The sequence below is a fragment of the Exophiala dermatitidis genome, assembly GCF_000230625.1.
Source record: "Exophiala dermatitidis NIH/UT8656 unplaced genomic scaffold supercont1.9, whole genome shotgun sequence".
Classification (NCBI taxonomy): Eukaryota; Fungi; Ascomycota; class Eurotiomycetes; order Chaetothyriales; family Herpotrichiellaceae; genus Exophiala; species Exophiala dermatitidis.
In genome coordinates, this window is record NW_008751654.1 from 134643 (window position 1) to 148891 (window position 14249).

The following is a 14249-nucleotide window of genomic DNA, read 5'->3' on the forward strand; positions in this document are numbered from 1 at the left end:
GTGGCAGTTCGTTCAAGGGCTAGGGTAGGCCAGTATTTGCGGGCGAGTGGAGGCTCAACGCTTCCCCAAGCTTGGAAGGTCAATGTCGCTCTACTGTACCAGTGTTCAGGTGGTATGCCACAGACATGCTGCTGTGCCGTACGATGAAAAAGCCGCAGCATACCGGGTTCAAAGCCATGTGCCATGGCAGGGTTCTGCAGCTTTTGTAGTCGTTGAAGAGCTATGGCAAGTTGAAGAATAGAATCATGTACACTACTCCTGCACACTGCAGAGAATCCAAAGACGCCCCGGACACCCCGGACGTGATGCGCCCAACAGTGCCAATAGTACAGGGTGCATTGGTCCAAGCCTCCCTAGCCCGAGGAGGCCCTCGCGCCTGGAACCCCCGCTCTCCACCCCCAGAGCGGATACCTACATGGACGCCGTTTCAGGCAAGATTAGGCCCAGAGATAAGGGCTAGGCGGCACCCTGGTCACCACTGCCCACCCATAAGCGCCTAGCGACTCGCCAAAGGCTCAGCATCCGGGGCGGCTTTTCAAGTTCTTGTCAGGAGTTGACTGCGACCCTCGGATTTCCCCAGATTTCCTCTGTCCCTTGCGGCTGGTCTGTAACTCACACTGCTCCTAACCACCTAAGCCTGGACTCTACCATTTCTGATGGTTGTCGGCACTCGGGATTCCATGCTGGAGGATACTGTCACCATCGAGATTAATGGGCAGAACGGCGACGGAGAAGGGAACAGGGACACGGACAACTCGAAAGATCAGGAGCAAGATCAAGAACCGCCCCCCAAGAAACAAAAACGGTTCCAATGTCAACATTGCCAACGACTCTTTGCCCGGTTGGAGCACCAGCAACGGCATGAGAGAACCCGTACGGCGCCCGTCTTATCTTCTCCAAGACCATTCCGCTGACTGACGGTCCCTTCAGATACGCGAGAGAAGCCGTTCGCATGCTCCCAATGTGATAGCAAATTCACACGAAGGTACCGACTGGTGAAGACAGGCTACCTGTGCGACCTCACTGACCACTGACCTCAGCGATCTCCTGGTCCGACATGAGCGACTCAGCCATGACATGGAACGATGGGGCAGACAGGGACGGGGAGACCACCGCCTCAATAGCAATGGCGGCACCAACCACAACCTCAACAGCAATAGCAATCCCAATCCCGCTCAACCACACAGTCGTAAACGCCGGGAAACAGATCCCGGATCCTCGTTGCCAGACTCGGAACCTTCCACGTTGACGGCCTCTGAATTCTCGACTTCTCAGACCTTGGTCAACAACTTCCAGACTTCCGCCGACACTCCCGCAAACCATGAACTCTCGTTCGCAACCTTGCTTATGGCGGCTGAGCAGGCCCAACCCCAAGAGGTTCACACGCAGGCACACACTCAGCCGCCTCTACAACAGCCCGATCTCCTCTGCAATCCAGCATATGTGGTGCAAGACCAATTCGGGTCCTGTCAAACGCAGCCTCCGCTGCCCGAGCCTCCTGCTCAGCCGGGCACCCTGGCCAGCTTTGACTTTGAAGACTCTCTCCAGGATCTTGCCAATTTCATGGACAATGGAGGGCTATCTTCGTACCATTTCTCCTCCGTGTTCAGCGCCGAGCAGCCCATTCCTTTCTTTTCACCGGAGGCACTCACCCAGACGGCAGATGCTGTCCCTACGGTGGAGAATGCACCGGCCTCTCACGTCGGGCAACCCGCTGAACAGCAAGAGGACACGAGCTCTTTCTCAAGGTTTGGGTCAAGACTTCCGTCTCTCCAACCAGAGGAGGGCTACGCGGGCCCCAAAGGCGACGAGAACCCGGTCAATCGACCACTGGCCGATTTCAATGTCGAAGATAGACAGAATATGGCATACAAGTTGGCCGAATTCGCCCACGTGGTCCCTTCAACATTCCAGCTGCCGTCGCGGTTGGCACTGTCTCGGTATCTTGCTGGCTACGTCAATGGCTTCCACGAACATCTACCCTTCCTACATATTCCGACGATATCGGTAAACAACTGTTGCATTGAACTCATCCTGGCCATGGCCGCAGTCGGGGCTCAGTATTGCTTTGAAGGACAGAAAGGCGTGGAACTGTTTCATGTCAGTCAAGCAATAGCCATGCAGAGGATCCGTCAAAGAGATGCAAGACTCGCTGCTTCGTCACGCCGCTCGATGGACGTCTCTCCCCAGTATTCTGCCTACACTAGAAACAGTGAGATCATGGGCACCGGAGAAACGCCGCAGAGCGGATCTATATCAGGATGCCTGGGCCTCCCCTCGCAACTGGAGGCAGACTCAACAAGGCCGACAGAAGATCTCATGCAGACGGCACAAGCATTGCTGTTACTCATGGCCATGGCGACATGGGCCAAACATCGCGAGATCTTGCGTGAGGCTCTAGCCATCCAGAGTGTGCTCGCCACCCTTGTCCGCGATGACGGTTTCAGGACTACCCCGTTGGCCAAGGACATCAGCTGGACCGACTGGATTCGACATGAAACCATCAAACGAACCAAATTCATTGTGTTTGCCTTTTTCAACCTCCATACGATTGTGTACAACATTCCTTCGCTAATACTTGCGTCTGAGCTCCACATGACGCTACCATGCAGTGCAGCCGAGTTCAAGGCTCCGACGGCGGCGCGATGGAAAGAGATTCGCGCCCGTGTCCCGCCCGAGGTGGACTTTCAATTGGCATTGCGGCGGCTGTTCTCCAAGACGGGCAATCATGGCAACACGTATAACTCTTCGTTGGGAAACTATGTGCTCGTCCATGCCCTGCTGCAGCACATCTTCTTCGTCCGCCAGATCTCTCGGTACCGGTTGGATCACGACGGTGACCTCCGGCTCGACGATGTGGCAGCGATCGAACAGGCACTCCGCAGCTGGCAGCTTGCATGGAAGCGCAACCCGGAGTCATCGCTCGACCCGATGAATCCTAATGGACCAGTCGCTTTCAACTCGACCGCCCTGTTGCGCCTTGCATACATCCGACTGAACGTCGACCTCGGCCCCGGCCGTGCTCTGGATACCAGGGACCCAGTGCAGATTGCCAACGCGTTCCGCGAGAGCCCGAGCGTGAAACGCACCCCGAAGCTGGTGAGGGCGGTTCTCCATTCCGCTCATGCATTGAGCATCCCCGTCAAGATCGGCATCCATCTGGTCGCGCAGACCCAGACGTTCATGTGGTCCATCCAACACTCGCTGTGTACCTTGGAGTGTGCCTTTTTGCTGAGCAAGTGGCTCGAGGCCCTGAGTCTGCCCGAGTCCGGACCGACGGTCACCAGTGACGAGCGGAGAATCGCAACTCTAGTCAAGACGATGCTCGACGAGACAGAATTCGCCATGCCGGTGGATGTGCCGATCGACTCTCCTGCCGCCATGAAGTACTTGAGTGCTGGGGTCTTGAGAGTCTGGGCACAGGTGTTCCGAGGCGCACAGACTTGGGCCATTGTCGATGTTATCGGAAAGAGTCTCAACATATATGCCGACATGCTTGAAGCCGGATGATGCTACGGGTCGGTCAGCCGGCCGAAGGGCAGAAGGCAGAAGGCAGAAGGCAGAACTAACGACATGGACGAGACGAGACCGTTGACGATTATTTCTTCTAGGATTTATTATGATTACGACCAGATGGCTCAATATTCACGTATGCTGAAACGCAGTACGATACGGCTGGAGCAGGGAGTACCACAGTGTAGAGGTTATAATATACCATGTCCCGTGGGAAATCATGGGCAAGTCTTTTTGCTTGTTTGCATATTTGCTGATCTCGCTGCATGCTTTTCATCCCCCATGGAGCCCTTCTGGCGATGTGGGACTTTGTCCCTCCCTGTTCATGATTTGTTTTCTGTTTCTGACTCTTTTGGCCGCTCACTCTCATTCAACCACTTGTAGACAACACGCGCATCTTTGCCCTTGTACCTCTCATCGGCCATGGCCTCGTCAAAGGCGGCCAGGGTAGGCTTGTCGAGGATAGTGCGGGCGCCGACCATTTCGGCTAGCGAGGAACCCATTTCTAGGACGTGCTTGCACAGCTCGATGCGGAAGCCACCTTCGTAGCCGCGGCTGGCTGGGGCATTTGGGTGGATGCCGGGAACGGGGTTGGACTGCGAAGTGACCCAGCACTGGCCGCCAGACACATTGATAACGTCGGTTAGCAGTTTGAGGTCGAGGCCCATTTTGGCGCCGATGTTGAGCGCCTCGCTGGCCGCCAGACTTGTTATCGCTGACAGGTAGTTGTTGATAACTTTAAAGGCGGTGCCGGAGCCCACCGCACCGCAATGGAAAATGCTGTCCTTCTTGCCCATGTGCTGCAGGTACTGTTTTGCGTGCTCGAACGCCTCCTTTGACGCCGCGCCCACCATGAACGTCAGCGTTCCGGCCTCCGCGCCCATCGGTCCGCCTGAGACGGGGGCGTCGACGAAATCGAGTTGTGCGCCGCTCCCGAGTTTTGAGGCCGCCTCGGTCGTGGCCTGGGCGACCCGCAGAATCGTCGCCGTTTCGATTGTTCCGCATTCCATCAGCAGTTTCTTCTGCGGGTTCGACTTGGACGCTTCGACAGCTCCCGCGATGATGCCCGTCGATGGGTCGAGGTAGACCTTCTCCACGGCCGCGGCCGTCGGCAGCATTGTGATGACGGTGTTGGCGCGCTGGACGGCCTCGAATCCGTTTGCAACGACTTCCACGGGACCCTTGCCCGCGACTTGGGATTGGAATCGAGCCAATGCGTCCTGAGACACGTCGCAGATCAAGAGGGTCAAACTCGATGGTGTTTTCGACCGCAGGTTGACGGCCATAGGGTAGCCCATCACTCCCAGCCCTATTGGGTACAGACACAGAGTCAGTCATTAACTTGAATGCGTCCACGGTCACACTTTTGCCACCGAGCAAGAGGAGATTGGGGTCATTCTTGTTCCGTACCTATAAAGGCCACTGTATTTTCTGGCGAAGCCATGGTCGTTGTGTGTTGACCGTCGGTGTTGTGGTTGGTTAGCTGACGGGGAGTCTCTTGCAATAAGTTCTGTTCCTTTTGGTTATACGTCCTACTCTTGGGTTTGTAGATCCAGTCAAACAACCAAAGCTATGTCGATGCTCACCGCGAAATTCGATATTCAGTTTCGCGTGCATTAAAACGACAGCGAGGCATCACATCATCCTGCTGCGAACAAACAGATCGGCCGAGGGCTTCTCCACCTCGGAAGACGGCGTGGCCTCCCACAGGGATCGGATTCTCGTGCTGCTCGCTCATTTGGGCTTTGGAAGATAAGGTAGATGGAGAGTTGAGGACTCCGAGTCTGCGTGGTTGACAACAAAGACTGGGTCTTTCCCCGAATTCAAGGTTGGGGAAAGACAATCATGGTGGGGCAAAGATGCCTGTGGGCGGGGATTCTCTCAGAACAGAGGGAGGGCTCGAGAATGGGTTGATCCATGGTGTCTAGAAAGTTAGATGGATGGTAGAGGATGGAAGCCGAGGTTAACAGCCAGATGTACCATGATTGTATCTCTGTGGATGGCAGTGCAACTGAACATGAACCGGATTGCAAACCGAAACTTGAAATGCATTCTTCCTCCGCAGGGTTTACTCTTCTAATCGGAGCCCCTCGCTGGCTCAGCCTTCCACGTGACTGTCACCCCGTAGCCTCGCGGCGCAAACGAGTGTACGAACCCAGGGTTTGCGTTGCCAGGCCAGGAAATCCCTTTCCTCTGAGCCTGGTATTGTCCCGAGGAGTATCTACGGGTGCTTGAAGATTTCGTTCGAAGATGAACAGTGCGAAGTATCTGTGGTGTAATTTGATCGGTGACACCTTAACATTTCTACATCCATGACTACAATTTTCCAGGGAAGAAGCGGTGCGGATTCTTCTCCCGCCAATTTTTGTCGTGCGCCACGATAACCTCAACGTCCGCCTGCCCATCGAAGACAGGACTGGGTTTCCTGAGAAGCGGTCCTATCCTCTTCAGAGTCTCCTTCGCCTGCTCCGTGTCGACATGGACTGACCGAAGCCCGCCGTGCCCATCGTCATACAATGCAATGTCCTTTTCTCCCGTCAGGATACGTGGGTCATGGCAGCAATCACCGCCTAAATAAACCCATTTCTGAGGGCCCACGCGGGCGAGTAGGTTCACATGGCCGAACAGATGCCCTGGACTGTCGACCACACAGACACTCCCGTCGCCAAATAAGTCGGCCGTTGCTGGAAAGCCCGCAAATGGTTTCCATTCATGGTCGGTTTGCTTCTTGGCCGCAGTCGTGCTTCCCGCTGATACCGGGGGTAACTCCAGGGTTCGATCCCGCGGTAGTAGATCAGGGTTGAAGATTTCTTTCGGGTAGTGTGGAGGCGCTCCATGTTCGAGCAGATGCAAGGTTCCAGATCCGACGATGAACTTTGAGTTTGGAAAGTCATCTGGTGTCCCTTCATGGTCCCAATGCACATGACTCAACATCACAATGTCGATGTCATGAGCAGGATCCAGCCCGCCCGCCCTGAGACTGTCTGCGCAATCTGGACGAAGAATCGTGGGCTGTCGATTGGCAATATGGGCCTGCTGCGCGGGAGGATACTTCGTCAAGTCGCGCTTGAGACCCAGATCGAAGACCATTTTGGTGGTTTTCCCATTCGGCTCAGGATGTTGTATCAGGAATGACAATGAAGGAACCGTCGCGCGCTTTTCGGGGTCCGCGTCCGTAATGAAGAGTCGCTCCGGTAAAGTCAACTGACCAGCATCCAGCGCCGAAACAGTCACGTAGACCTCGTGTTCCTTTACAAATCCCATGGCAATCCCCCTTTGCTATGATTTTCCAAGTCGAGCGTGCGTGACTCAGGTTCACAGTCTGAATGTACCAAAGTTAAGTATCTGTAATTGAACAAACAGACAGGTCTGTGTTTGGTGGTTGATATCGGGTCCACTTCATTCTTCCCCCGCAACTGGAAGAGGCTGTCAGGAAGCGGGACTTGGAGTAAGAATCCACACCATGAATCCCCTCAGAAGTCCCGCCTTTGGAAGCTTAGGAGGCCGGGCAAGCCAGCTATACCAACATACTGGTAGCATGTGAGCATTCAGATAGTGCCGTTTACTAGTACAATGCAAGTTCTGCGCTCCTTCATAGGCGCCTGGCCCAAGCACCGAGCCGTGCTGGGCAAGATATAGTTCAAGCCATATACACACTCCCAAGGCTGTACCCAGGCTTTGGTTTGAAAGGTAGTGGTAGTATTGTATAGGCTGAAGCTGACAATATAGGCGAGCTCCGTCATGAGATTCTTCGTGAGAAGATGTGCACCACTTTGGGATGGACGACGCACGCATTGTTATACAAAGCCTGGTCATTCAACACTCCATTCTGTGGTTATGAAGCACGGCCAAATGCAACGGCATCAATTCTATGCCGCTGCCGCCCAAGGAATCCACGTGGCTCGGCCCCAGGTCCCAGCCCTCTACTGCGCCCTGAATTCGAGGAGCTGGCGCTTGCAAGGCGGAGGTTTTGGTCGTACCAGGCCGAAGCCATGAGCTTGAGCTCGCGCTGCAGAATTTCATTTTCAGCCTGAAGTGTGTGACTAGCCCCATCTGGATCTGTCGATTCTGGGCGGCCCGGATCTTGCGGCGTGTCTTTTGGTGGCGGCGGAGGGGGCACATCGCGTGGTTCTTCTTTCTGTGTCTCTGGACCCTTCCGGTGTAATTCCTCTTGCATTTGTTTTATTGCCTGATCTTGCTTTTGTACGTGCTCGAGAAGCACTTTGTTCTTGGTCCTTTGCCGCTCGATAGCTATCACCAGCTTCTTCTGCGCACGTATAGACGACTCTCTTTCAGTAGCGCTGCCAGCCTGTGCTTGTGCTCGCATTGCTGACATGATCGCTTTGAGCTCAGCCTCTGAGATGGTGTCACCCTCGGCACCGGCATCAAGTTGGAGAGCAGATGCAGAGGAGAGCGTCTCATGGGGTTCACTAGACTCCTTGGGTACCAGGTCAGCGGGACTTTCGTCCCCGTCAAGCAGAGCGGCTGTTAGGCGTGCTTCTGATTCCAAAAACTCGGCTTCCTCCTGAATCAAGTCTCGATCAACGGGACTGGCACGATTGGTTGCTCTGTCCGCCGGATCAACACCATCTTCATAGTCACGCAGCCGTCCGTGGAGGTCCTCGATGGCTTTATCCTGTTGTGCGAGCTGTTCCAGAGCGTCCTGATACCGCGCCTCAAGGGCGTGATAGTCAAATTCCAACCTCTTCTTCATCTCATTCAATTCGTATCTTTCCTGTTCGATACTCGGCAGAAGCCGCCTGTATTCGTCGATCTCCCTTTGCAGGTCGCTCGAACTTGCGCGGACAGAGTCAGCTTGCTTCAGCTGGTTCTGCAACTCGGTCACTTTGGTCCGGAGGTTGTTGTTTTCCTTTTCCAGGTCCTGGCTTGCCTCCAGCTTTTGTCTGTACTTCTCGGCGGTATTTGCCTTTCGAGCCAACCTGTCTCGCTCGATCTTAATCTCATCGTAGTCATCTTGCAGCTTCTGGACTTTCTCCGCCTTGATCTTGAGCACCTCATTGGCCTTACGAAGTTCATCCACCTCGGACTCGGCTTCCAGGACTCGATTCTCGAGTGAGGCAATCAGTGCGTCGTGTTTCGGATCCAGGGCACGGGTCGAAGCGTCGGATCGGCCTGCTAGGAGGGCCGTGAGTCGCTCGGTCGCCTCCTTTAGTTCGTCCTGGACCTGGTCGAACCGTTCTTGCAATTTCTCCTGACGCGTGTGATATTCATCTAGTTGCTTTTGCAACTCCCGGTTCTCGTGTGCTATCCGTTGGTTGTCCGCTATGACTTTGCCCAGCCGCTCCTCTGACTCAAGCACTGAATCTACTTCCCCGGATGGCCGAGGGGAAACGGGGACACTCTCGTGGGCTGACAGCGCATCCGCAGCCGAAATCTCCGCTTCGTCACATTCGTCTTCCCCAGCTTCTTGCACTGTTTGCATCAAGACCTGCTGAGTACCCTCGGAGAGATCCTGCATCTGCTTCAGGTATTCGATGCGATCGGCGCAATTGATTGCCGCAACCACCAGCAATTTCAGGAGCACCACAGTATCGCCGAGAGAAGAGGATTGTGCGATGGCTTTGAGATCTGGTCGGCTGCCAGGCAGCCGCTGACCGCATTCTTCGATAAGGAAGATGGACAAGGCATCGTAGACGTGCTTCAGATTCGTCCATTTGTTTATCCATTGGTCTGTATCGCAATCTTCAGGTAGCTCGCCAGGAAAGCTGAAGCGGTCAATCTGTTCTGGAAGATGTTAGGGCATATTCGCAAGATCACCACATCTGGTTTAAACGCACGAAGCACTTTCCAGATGACCTGGCCATTGGCTAAGTCGTCCACAGTGTAGACAGGATCAGCAACAGAGAGACTGTTGACCCAATCAATCAGTCCTGCGGCCACGGCTTCGTCGGTCGCCATGGGGAGAGAACACTTCTACGCCTCGAGCATATCATCCTCGTACCATGTTCTGCTGCATGCTGGGGTAATTGAGTAGGGGTGAATAAAATCAGGGCTCGTAGTCGGTTTCAGATCCAGACGAGTATGTGATTGCAGTAATATCAATTAATCATTGCATGATACTCGACGCGTAGTGCCAGTGGCCGCGCCCAAATACGTTCGGGCAATTTGTGTCGCGCGTCGTCTCTACTGCGAGACTTGTATGCCAAAACTACCTGATATGACGTCGCCTGATTCTAGGTCAGGGCTTCCGCAACAAAGGTAATTTAGTAATAAGAAGCTTCGACTCTTAAGCAGATCTGACAGATAACAATAATCACAGGCCTAAGTGCACACATTGTCGTAAATCGTGGTCGTCGTGCGCTGTAGAATAGCGCTTCAACAACTTGGATGAACAGTCTCATTATACTGGCCAGTCTAGTATCGATCATCCGAAGACTTCATACCACCTGCTAACCCCAACGCCTTCTCATATATACCGACCAACTGAATACCATCGTCAGCCTTCATGGCTGCCGCCTTATAACCCGTTAAAGTTCCTGCATCCTGAAATCCATGCAACATGAACCGCGCTCATTGTTCCTCGGATGTGGTAGTTGTGCCGTCAACATGGACCACGTAGTCAGATTCGATGAGTGGGATATAGGAATCGGCCATCGCGGTTATCTTTTTGAGGGTGACTTCCGAAACTCGTGCAGCAAAACCCTTGATAAGGGCTAAAATGTTGTCAGTATGGTCGTCCATAGAGCATGCAAGTGATTTCTTACAGTATTCATGAGTGATAATCCCTCCATCTTTCTTGATCTCTTCAATGGCATGTTGGATGACGGAGGCTGGAGTGTCTTCAGGATATTGCACAACCACAGGCTTTTGCGGTGCCGGGAGGGCGAGGACGGCGGCTACTAAGGTGAAAAGAAGCGCCAGATAGAAGCGCATTATGATGAGACTGTGGCGGTAGGTGTTGTGTAATCAACGGTGCCGTTTATGTGTTCAGTAGACGATTTGATCGAGCGGTAAGCGTTCAAAGTAGGCGTGTGAAAACAGTGGTAGGTCGAGCAGATGTGTGTCAGTCCACGATATGAGGGATATGGGGATGCCTGCGGTTCTTGTAAGGAGCCTCAAGGGTCGAGGGCGCTGCTAACCATTCCCGGCCACTACTTACATCAACCGGCGTTGACGGGAGCAGACGCATATTATGACTAAGCAAAAGCGCTTGTCATGTGATATGTCACGTGGGAGCATCACCTCTGGTCGCGTGACGCGCCAGCTTGGGGATTGTTTCTCCTCCCTGCCGGTGCCACTGCTGCGGCTATCACGCATCTTCCCGCAATCATGATGCCTTTATTCAAATGGTACCTTGAGGTAAGCTTCAGCTTCACTCTGCTACTGGTTCAGTTCAGCTTTCACTGGAAGGGGTCAGGCAATTTGGAGTCGCTGTTTGATGCGACCATTAGACGAGCTCTTCTCTTATCTTGCTGCACGGATTGCTACTTTTCACCCGCCATCCCACCTTTGTCGCAGGGTATCTACGCTTCAGACAGCTTTCGCGCTCTACCTTGCTTGCGGGAATGTCCATCTCAAGGATGTAGCGCCTTGACCGCCGCTTACACGGCCCACTGCTTCCGGGGTCTGCGAATAGGCTAATGGATCTGGACCGGGTTACAACATGTTCTCTCCGCAACTTGAAGCTGAGTTACATCTGATGGCCTCACCATGCACAGTGACCTTCTGGAAGGGGAATGGCCTGGAAGACGCCCCTCCACTTTTTCTACGCGAACAACTTCAAGCATCTTTAAGCTTCACTCAAGCGCGATCAAGCACCCCGTCGCTACCAACGCAAATGCAACCTTCCTATCTGCCTCCGTTGATGATGCACTCGTGCTGCGTCATGCCAATGTGTTGGAGACCATCGTTGCGCTGACCCAGCTTGCCGCTGAGGACGAGCATGCGGTCCATGGTGTCATGCTGTGGTGGGGGTACAGGAAGGTACAGGTATTTCAGGTGGTCCAGGGAACCGCTGCTTTCTCTTGCTCTTCTCTCTCGAGTCCATTTTTCCTTTTCGTGCGTGGATCTGCTGCCCTGACTCAAAATGCGCTTCAATACTTGGTTGCTGGCATGTCTTGTGCCCTGTGCCTTGGCCATGGAAAACCCTCACAAACGTGCGCCTAAAAGGGTACACAAGCTTACCGCCTCGCAAAATCGCCAACCTCTCGTGAAGCGCCAACAATCGAGCTACTTGACTCCACAGACCGAGAGTAGGCTCTGGAATTGTATATGAGCCGTTGATAGGACTGACACAGCCAGAATTTGCGGTGAACGGCTCCGGCATTCCCCTTGTGAACTTTGACATCGGCGAGTCTTATGCCGGGACCTTGCCTATTGACCAGAATAGCTCGAACGTCAATCAGCTCTGGTTCTGGTTCTTCCCTTCGGCAAACCCAGCGGCATCTGACGAAATCACCATCTGGCTGAATGGCGGACCCGGCTGCAGCTCGCTCGACGGGTTGCTCCAAGAGCATGGTCCTTTCCTGTGGCAGAGTGGTACCTACGAGCCGCAGCCGAATCCGTTCTCTTGGACAAACTTGACCAACATGGTGTATGTTGACCAGCCTATCGGCACTGGGTTTTCTCCTGCGGCTCCAGGCGCCCCAGCGCAGATAAGAAACGAGGTCGATGTAGGTCGAGATTTTGCGGGTTTCTGGCAAAACTTCATGACCACCTTCAACCTCACTGGCCGCAAGGTCTACATCACTGGCGAGTCATATGCCGGGCAGTACATCCCTTACATCGCCAGTTATATGCTAGACCAGAACAACACAGATTACTACAATGTCAAAGGGATTCAGATCAACGACCCGAGTATTGGATTAGACTCGGTTCTGATCCAGGGTAAGAGGACTGTCACATTACGCCGAGCCAATGTAACTGACGTTGCCAGCGCCTGCTGTGACCGCGGCGAACAATTACGAGAATGTACTCGGCCTCAACCAAACTTTTCTACAAGATATCAACGCCCAAGCTGAGAAGTGTGGCTACTTTCAGTTCATGGAAGAGGCATTGACATTTCCACCGCCCGGAAAATTCACTGCACCGAATGACTCCGCACCAGGTTTGTTGTCTCGAAGTTACCACAGGTGGCCTCCAGGACCCTAACTCCATATAGGGTGCGACGTATGGGATGCTATCGTGGCGGCCGCCGTCTATGTCAACCCTTGCTTCAACGTGTATCACGTGCCTGACTTCTGTCCGTTCGTCTGGGACGAGCTTGGGTTTCCATCGCTCGCAGAAGTAAGTAAAATATGGTCCAGGGCTCAGGAGATGTATATACTGAAGATGTGTGCACTCAGGGACCGAACAACTACTTCAATCGAAGCGATGTTCAAGCTGCTATTCACGCACCGCCCACCAATTACGTGATATGCGGTGACGACGAATTATTCCCTAACGGTGACGAATCAGAGCCCTCGAGCTTCACAGCTTTGCCATCTGTTATCGAACGCACCAACAACGTTGTCGTCGGCAGCGGCTTGTTCGACTTCCTTTTGTTTACGAATGGGACTCTGATGACCCTGAACAACATGACATGGAATGGTAAACAAGGTTTCTCCGAAGCTCCCAGTGACTTGTTTTTCGTACCATATAATCCTTCGATTGGCTTTGTGCTCAATGAGACTGCCACCCAGCCCATCCCGGCTGTTCCTGTTGGTATTGTTGCGGGTGGTGGGATAATGGGGGTCACACACACAGAAAGAGGTCTCACGTGGGTGACGGTCAATCTTGCCGGTCACGAAATCCCGCAATATGTGCCGGGAGCAGGGTATCGACAACTTGAGTTCCTCCTTGGCCGGATCAGCAATTTGACGGAGATAGGTCCATTTACCACTCAAACAGGGGGCGGGAACAGCACCACAGTGGAATGAATGAGAGTTTTGGGTGCACAATTAGTATGTAATTGCAGTTGCCTCGAAGGATCTGATGCACCCATCAGCAGGGGATAAAGCGGAATTTTGTATGATCTGAATGATGTCGAAACAGGCCGTTGCTCTGCAATCGGTGCAGCTGACAAGGCTTCCGGAACTCAGTGTGAATACTTCAATATATCCGAGTAAATCTATGAAATGCCTCGATGAAATGTAAAGATGACTCTTACAGCTGACATGGTGAACTCCTCGTTCATGCTGAGGACTTCTTCAGTGAGGAGGGGCAGAAGAGGCGCAGATGCGCAAGGCTGAACACCATCAATAGCGGCGGGCGTTTATTCCGCACTAGTAAATAGATCACGTGGCTTGGCCCCTGCTGACGTAATATGTTCCTTCGCGGTCTGGAAGTTGCTGCTGCGTCTTCCGATCCTTTCACTGATTGTTTCGTTTCTACCTGACCACGCTCTCACTTCATCCCTCCGCCTCCCCTGATTTTGCATCGTCTACCCTCCGCAAGGTACATCTAACCCACCAGCCATCTCCGGGTTGCTCAATGAGAACAAGATCCAACAATTAGCTGCTAATTCCTTCTCTCGACGATCATCTGAGCCACCCTAACTGCGAACGAAGCCTTCAAAGACTCACGCAAGTGTTCATCTGTTACCGGGTGCAAATCTGGCCTTTATTGAGGCTGCGGCCGCAACATGAAAGAATAGGGTGGAAGGGTGGAACACAAGGGGCTATTGTACTGAGCTGGAGCCAGTGAAGAACAAAAGAAAGGGTCAAACAACAATCTGCCTTCCGGTGTCCGAGGGTTGTAGATAGCCAAAAGATACCACGACTCTTCTCTTTCGTTGT

General features: G+C 53.4%; 6 protein-coding genes across 6 annotated transcripts; 2 read left to right on the forward strand and 4 right to left on the reverse strand.

Annotated features, from left to right (window-relative positions):
- The first annotated feature begins 118 nt into the window (after window positions 1-118).
- HMPREF1120_09222 (zinc finger protein ADR1) lies at window positions 119-3754 on the forward strand. The gene is made up of 3 exons (XM_009163501.1): window positions 119-873; window positions 931-985; window positions 1041-3754. The coding sequence occupies exons 1-3, from the start codon at window positions 657-659 to the stop codon at window positions 3508-3510; spliced, it is 2742 nt and encodes a 913-aa protein (XP_009161749.1). The 5' UTR covers window positions 119-656; the 3' UTR covers window positions 3511-3754.
- Window positions 3755-3836: 82 nt separating this feature from the next.
- On the reverse strand, window positions 3837-4957 carry HMPREF1120_09223 (3-hydroxyisobutyrate dehydrogenase; the record flags this gene model as incomplete). Its single annotated transcript, XM_009163502.1, has 2 exons — window positions 3837-4822; window positions 4924-4957. 2 exons carry the CDS (start codon window positions 4955-4957, stop codon window positions 3837-3839), a joined length of 1020 nt encoding a protein of 339 aa, XP_009161750.1.
- Window positions 4958-5829: 872 nt separating this feature from the next.
- On the reverse strand, window positions 5830-6777 carry HMPREF1120_09224 (uncharacterized protein; the record flags this gene model as incomplete). The annotated part of the gene is made up of 1 exon (XM_009163503.1): window positions 5830-6777. One exon carries the CDS (start codon window positions 6775-6777, stop codon window positions 5830-5832), a length of 948 nt encoding a protein of 315 aa, XP_009161751.1.
- A 571-nt stretch (window positions 6778-7348) lies between these two features.
- HMPREF1120_09225 (uncharacterized protein) lies at window positions 7349-9432 on the reverse strand (the record flags this gene model as incomplete). Its single annotated transcript, XM_009163504.1, has 2 exons — window positions 7349-9258; window positions 9312-9432. 2 exons carry the CDS (start codon window positions 9430-9432, stop codon window positions 7349-7351), a joined length of 2031 nt encoding a protein of 676 aa, XP_009161752.1.
- Window positions 9433-10044: 612 nt separating this feature from the next.
- Window positions 10045-10407, reverse strand: HMPREF1120_09226 (uncharacterized protein; the record flags this gene model as incomplete). Its single annotated transcript, XM_009163505.1, has 2 exons — window positions 10045-10187; window positions 10239-10407. The coding sequence occupies 2 exons, from the start codon at window positions 10405-10407 to the stop codon at window positions 10045-10047; spliced, it is 312 nt and encodes a 103-aa protein (XP_009161753.1).
- Window positions 10408-10785: 378 nt separating this feature from the next.
- Window positions 10786-13627, forward strand: HMPREF1120_09227 (carboxypeptidase). The gene is made up of 5 exons (XM_009163506.1): window positions 10786-11726; window positions 11776-12360; window positions 12410-12580; window positions 12635-12759; window positions 12819-13627. The coding sequence occupies exons 1-5, from the start codon at window positions 11561-11563 to the stop codon at window positions 13389-13391; spliced, it is 1620 nt and encodes a 539-aa protein (XP_009161754.1). The 5' UTR covers window positions 10786-11560; the 3' UTR covers window positions 13392-13627.
- Window positions 13628-14249: the final 622 nt, after the last annotated feature.

Coding starts and splice junctions, on each gene's coding strand:
- HMPREF1120_09227 (XM_009163506.1), top strand. CDS start 11,561: ATGCGCTTCAATACTTGGTTGCTGGCATGTCTTGTGCCCTGTGCCTTG. Junction 11,727..11,775: donor CTTGACTCCACAGACCGAGA/GTAGGCTCTGGA, acceptor TGACACAGCCAG/AATTTGCGGTGAACGGCTCC. Junction 12,760..12,818: donor GGTTTCCATCGCTCGCAGAA/GTAAGTAAAATA, acceptor GTGTGCACTCAG/GGACCGAACAACTACTTCAA.
- HMPREF1120_09222 (XM_009163501.1), top strand. CDS start 657: ATGGTTGTCGGCACTCGGGATTCCATGCTGGAGGATACTGTCACCATC. Junction 874..930: donor GCAACGGCATGAGAGAACCC/GTACGGCGCCCG, acceptor CGGTCCCTTCAG/ATACGCGAGAGAAGCCGTTC. Junction 986..1,040: donor GATAGCAAATTCACACGAAG/GTACCGACTGGT, acceptor CACTGACCTCAG/CGATCTCCTGGTCCGACATG.